The 4798-nt window shown below is 46.6% G+C and overlaps 1 protein-coding gene across 1 annotated transcript in view; it reads left to right on the top strand.

The window, feature by feature from the left end:
- Window positions 1-4798, top strand: part of ARR3 (arrestin 3) — a 14990-nt gene that overhangs the window by 4199 nt on the left and 5993 nt on the right. The window contains exons 6-12 of the mRNA XM_023537449.1: window positions 1112-1311; window positions 1429-1488; window positions 1670-1737; window positions 2348-2483; window positions 2670-2754; window positions 3020-3092; window positions 3449-3586. Coding sequence (XP_023393217.1) covers window positions 1112-1311; window positions 1429-1488; window positions 1670-1737; window positions 2348-2483; window positions 2670-2754; window positions 3020-3092; window positions 3449-3586 — 760 coding nt within the window. The remainder of the gene's footprint in view (window positions 1-1111; window positions 1312-1428; window positions 1489-1669; window positions 1738-2347; window positions 2484-2669; window positions 2755-3019; window positions 3093-3448; window positions 3587-4798) is intronic.

Below are 4798 nucleotides of genomic sequence, written 5' to 3'. Positions count from 1 at the left end.
GGTGCGGTGATGAACTCCCCACACGGGAACAGCAGGATGCGTTAAGAACAATTCATCAGATTAACACCCTCACCTCTTTATCTTTTCCTTTGTCGCTTCTTTCCTTTCTTTCTCTCTCCCTTCTCCCACTTTAATTGGCTGTGATCGAGAACCAGGGTGAATTTCTTTGTTGTCTCTTTTGAAAACTGTTGTTCGTCTTCATTGTGGAAAGATTAGAAAATAAAAATGAAGGAGAAAGAGACTAATCCTAACACCCAGCCATAATCACCAGTCACATTTTAGTTCATATTTATTCACATTTTCTGTCCAAAAATATGTATATTTTTCTCTAAAACGAAATTTTTCAACTTCTATTATAAACAATGTTTTCTAATCCTTTTCACCTATGGCAATACAGAAAAATCTATACATTTTTAAGTTGCCTAGTTCTATATTGTATGGGTGTACTATAACGCATTCAGCCAATCTTCAATGCTTGAACATTTTTTGCTATTATAAACAACCCTGTAAAGTATATACTTGTATATATCTTTTCATACTTGTCCAATTATTTCTTTAGACTAAATGCCTAGAAAAGGAACGAGTGGCCAAAGGGCATTCACACATTTTTAAAGCTTTATATTGCCAAACTGCCCTCCAAAATGGTTGTGCCGATTAACTCTTTCTTGCAGTGTGTGAGGCTGCCCGTTATTCCAGTCCTTAGAAACACTACCATTTTCATTACTTTCAGTCTTTGCTGTATCTTTCGAATATAGATTCACTTTCCTTGTTCTTAATTTTAAAAGGAGATAACTTGGCTGTTCGATATTTGGGGTCAGGGCTCCTGATAGAAATAAGATTCTCCAGCTATGTTCTACATCCTTCCTTCCCTCAATCTCTGTCACTCTGTCCTTGGACAGGTATCCCTCTGTACCCCATCCCAAACTCCACTAGGGAGTAGAGCAGATCGAGGCGGCTTTTAATTTACCCCTAATCTTAGGTACTAGCTGCAAAGTATGAGTTCGATCATAACTGTTCTATTTCTGCCAATAATCTCATGCTCATCATCATTAGCATCAACATCATCCATATCTAGAATTACTTTACACTTTTCTTCCTCCTTTACTCGCAGTGTTTGTCATGTTGACATGTGCCTTTCGCTATGGCCGTGATGACTTGGATGTGATTGGGCTGACGTTTCGCAAAGATCTGTACGTACAGGTCCAGCAAGTCATCCCAGCTGAGCCCACCAGCCCCCAGAGGTCTCTCACAGTCCTGCAGGAGTGCCTACTGCACAAGCTGGGGGACAACGCCTACCCCTTTACCCTTCAGGTACTGACCCCAAGTCTTGGACAAGGTTTCCAGGCAAGATTAAGAGAGCAAGCTAAAGAACAAGAGACGAAAGGATACCTGTTTCTTTTGTTTGCTAACCTCCTTCTGATCCTCTAGATGGCTGTCAACCTGCCCTGTTCAGTGACACTGCATCCAGGTCCTGAAGATACAGGAAAGGTGAGGTCTGGGCTCTAAGAACGAGATAGATGGTCAGTGCTGGGAGGAGCGACAGAGGGACAAAAGGACAAGACCGGAGAAAGGAACAGCTAAGGGATGAGGTCAGGCATTCATTCTAGGCCTATAAGGAAGGGAGGTGCAGTGTTGGAAATGAGTTTTCATCGCCTTTGCCCCTTTGCAGGCCTGCGGGGTCGACTTCGAAGTGAAGGGTTTCTGTGCTGACAACCTGGAGGACAGCGTCCCCAAGAGGTATTCTTCGGTCCTCTCCAAACTCCAGATCTTGCTCTCGGGACAGAAACAGCCCTGTTTCTAATCTCCGGAACCCCAGCACCACCAACTCGGATGCCCGGTTCTGATTCCTCTCTGAATTCTCTTCTTTGCTCTCGGGCCAGGGTCGGTGAACTCTTCTGCAAAGGGCCAAAAACTAGATATTTAGGCTGTGTGGGCCATGTAGTCTTTGCCACTGTGGTGTGAAAACAGGCAGACATGGCCCGTAGATGAGTGAGCGTGGCTGTGTTCCAGTACAAATTCATTTTTGGACACTGAAGTGTGAATTTGCTATAATTTCCACATAGCGTGAAATATTAGTCTTTGATTTTTTTCAACCATTGAAAAACGTAATAACCATTCCTAGCTTGTGGGCCATAAAAACCAGGCAGGAGGCCAGATCTGGCCAGTGAGCCATAGTTGGCTGACCTGTGGTCTAGATCCCGACACTGAAGGTCTAGAGGAGTTCTCTGTCCGAGGGAGGTCTTCGCCCACCTCCCCGCCATGCAAGGACTGGGCTATGGGGCTGGCATGGGAAAGGTCTGTGGGCCCCAAAGGGGACATTCTGGCTAACCCCTTGGCCTCTGCTCAGAGACTCTGTGCGGCTGGTCATTCGAAAAGTGCAGTTTGCACCCCCGGAGCCAGGCCCTGGCCCCTGGGCCCAGACCACTCGCCGCTTCCTTCTGTCGGCTCAGCCCCTACAACTCCAGGCCTGGATGGAGACGGAGGTGCGTGGCACTCACTTCCTGCCCCATACCCCATAACCCCTCCGAACCCCTTTCTTCACTGATTTCCTACTTGAGTAGACAGGGATGGAAGTTAGGGTGGAGACGGCGCTAAGGAAACAGGAACGCTGGGTCTCGAACTTGGTGGTTTCCCTCCAACCTTGTGATGGGCCTCTCCTCCCGCTCCAGGTTCACTACCATGGCAAGCCCATCTCGGTCAATGTTTCTATCAATAACTGCACCAACAAGGTCATCAAGAAAATCAAGATTTCAGGTGAGCTTCTTTTCCTATCCCCCTGCACCCGGGCCCATATCCACAGGCCTTTTTCCAAAACTCTGTCCCATTTAGTCGATCCGCATTCATTTAGTCTTTCCCTCCAATGCAGGCTTATCGAAACATTTATCTCTGTTTGTCTGTGAGCACATCCTAGTGCACCATGCATAGCGTGGCCACGTATAAGGTCACATCTGAGGGCAGCGAGTCGGGGTCTCAGGGGGGACTGACTAATTATAGTCATGTGTTTTTCCTGGCTGTTCAGTTGACCAGATCACAGATGTTGTCCTGTATTCACTAGACAAGTACACCAAGACTGTGTTCATGCAGGAGTTCACGTGAGCTGGCGCTGGGACCTGGGTCAGAGAGACAAGGGCTGGGGTGGTGGCAAGAGGGCTGGGGCTGGAGGCAGAGGAGAGGGCTGGGTTAAGGAGGGAGTGGTTAAGAGCCCAGGACTGAGAAAAGTCAAAGTGAAGGCTGATATGGATAAACGGAAGGAATCCCAGAACTAGAGGTTGGATACCCACAAGATGATCATCAAAATGCTGAGAGAGGGTCGGGGCCTAAGGGTTTCCCATCAGAGCAAATCGTTCCCACTCCCCACACTTAGACATGCCAGCTCTTCCGGATACTCTTAGTGCAAGATACTCTTAGGAATGCAATTACCTTTACTTTTTCTCTTCTTCTTTCAAAGGGAGACTATAGCTGCTAACTCCAGCATCTCCAAGAGCTTTGCAGTAACCCCACTCCTGGATGCCAGCAGCCAGAAACGGGGCCTGGCACTGGATGGCAAACTCAAGCATGGTGATACCAATCTGGCCTCTAGCACGATGTAAGCTCAGAAGGAACTCCCAACTTCCATTTTCGATCCTCAACCCATTCCGTATGCCATATATACACTTGTGAGGTTTCACCTTCTATGAACGTCTCCAGGTCAGTGTTCAGAGATCCCTCCAGGCCCAAGGGCCAACAGGAAGCTAAATAATGCCCATGAGACCAATGACAGGTTTAGGTCTTAGGCAGCAAGAAAGGAAAAAGTGGAGAGAAAAATCTTCTGTGTTGTAGGCTGTGTGGGCATTCTTACTCCATTTCAACTTAAGGACCCCGAGGCTGAAAGAGATGAAGAACTTTGTTCGAGTTTGCATAGGTAATAAGCGGCAGAAGCAAAGAGGATTCTATCACGTGTCATCTGGCTCTAACACTGTGATCTCTACAGTAGCTACTCTCTAGGGGAGATAGAAATGGATGGAAGATTTGGACATGAGAAGTGAAGAGAAAGGATGGAAAAACAGAAGGATATGATAGGAAGTGATAGAATTCCATCGGGTTATTCATTTGGCCCTATGCCTTCAGAGGCCCTAGTGTTAGATGTGTCTCCCATGAAGGCCGCCTGCCGCCATCCGACAAGCGTTAATTCCCCCACCTCTCCTCACGCCTTATCGATCATGTAGCTATAGACTGTTATTGCCAGAAAGACCCTTTGAAATCATCCGAACGGCATTATTTTATAGATAGAGGATCAGCATCCCAGAGCAATGAAGAGACTGTCCCAAGAATATACAGCTTTCTGTGTCTTATTTTTTAATCGGGTTTTTTTTTATTAAGCACCTGTTACATACTCATTCCTATGCTAAGCTATGTGGGAGGATACAAAGAAGTTTAAGACATCTCTGCCTTCAGTCAATTTCTGGCCTACCTGGGGAATAAAGAGGAATGCGAATACAACCTAACAAATCCAATAGAAGTTCAAAGAAGCCGGCATAGTTGGAGAGGATTTCCTGGAGGAGATAGAATGAGCTAGATTTTGAAGAATGTGTAGAATCTGGGTAGCAACAGAGGAATAAAAGAACATTGTAAATTGAGAGCCAGGCATGAGGAAAGGCTAGACGTAGGAATCTGCATGGCAAGTTTTGAGCATGAGAGGATGGGTCCGATTAGGTTGGATTCTGGGTGTCAGGGAGTTAGGGCAGAGAGGGTTAGAGAGGCTGGGTGAGGCCAGATTGTTAGGGGTCACGAAAGCCAAACAGAGGAGTGACATTCAGAG

This window comes from Pteropus vampyrus, unplaced genomic scaffold (genome assembly GCF_000151845.1).
Source record: "Pteropus vampyrus isolate Shadow unplaced genomic scaffold, Pvam_2.0 Scaffold191, whole genome shotgun sequence".
NCBI lineage: Eukaryota > Metazoa > Chordata > Mammalia > Chiroptera > Pteropodidae > Pteropus > Pteropus vampyrus.
Note: the sequence above shows the minus strand (reverse complement) of the source record. Positions and strands in the feature narration are given on the sequence as shown.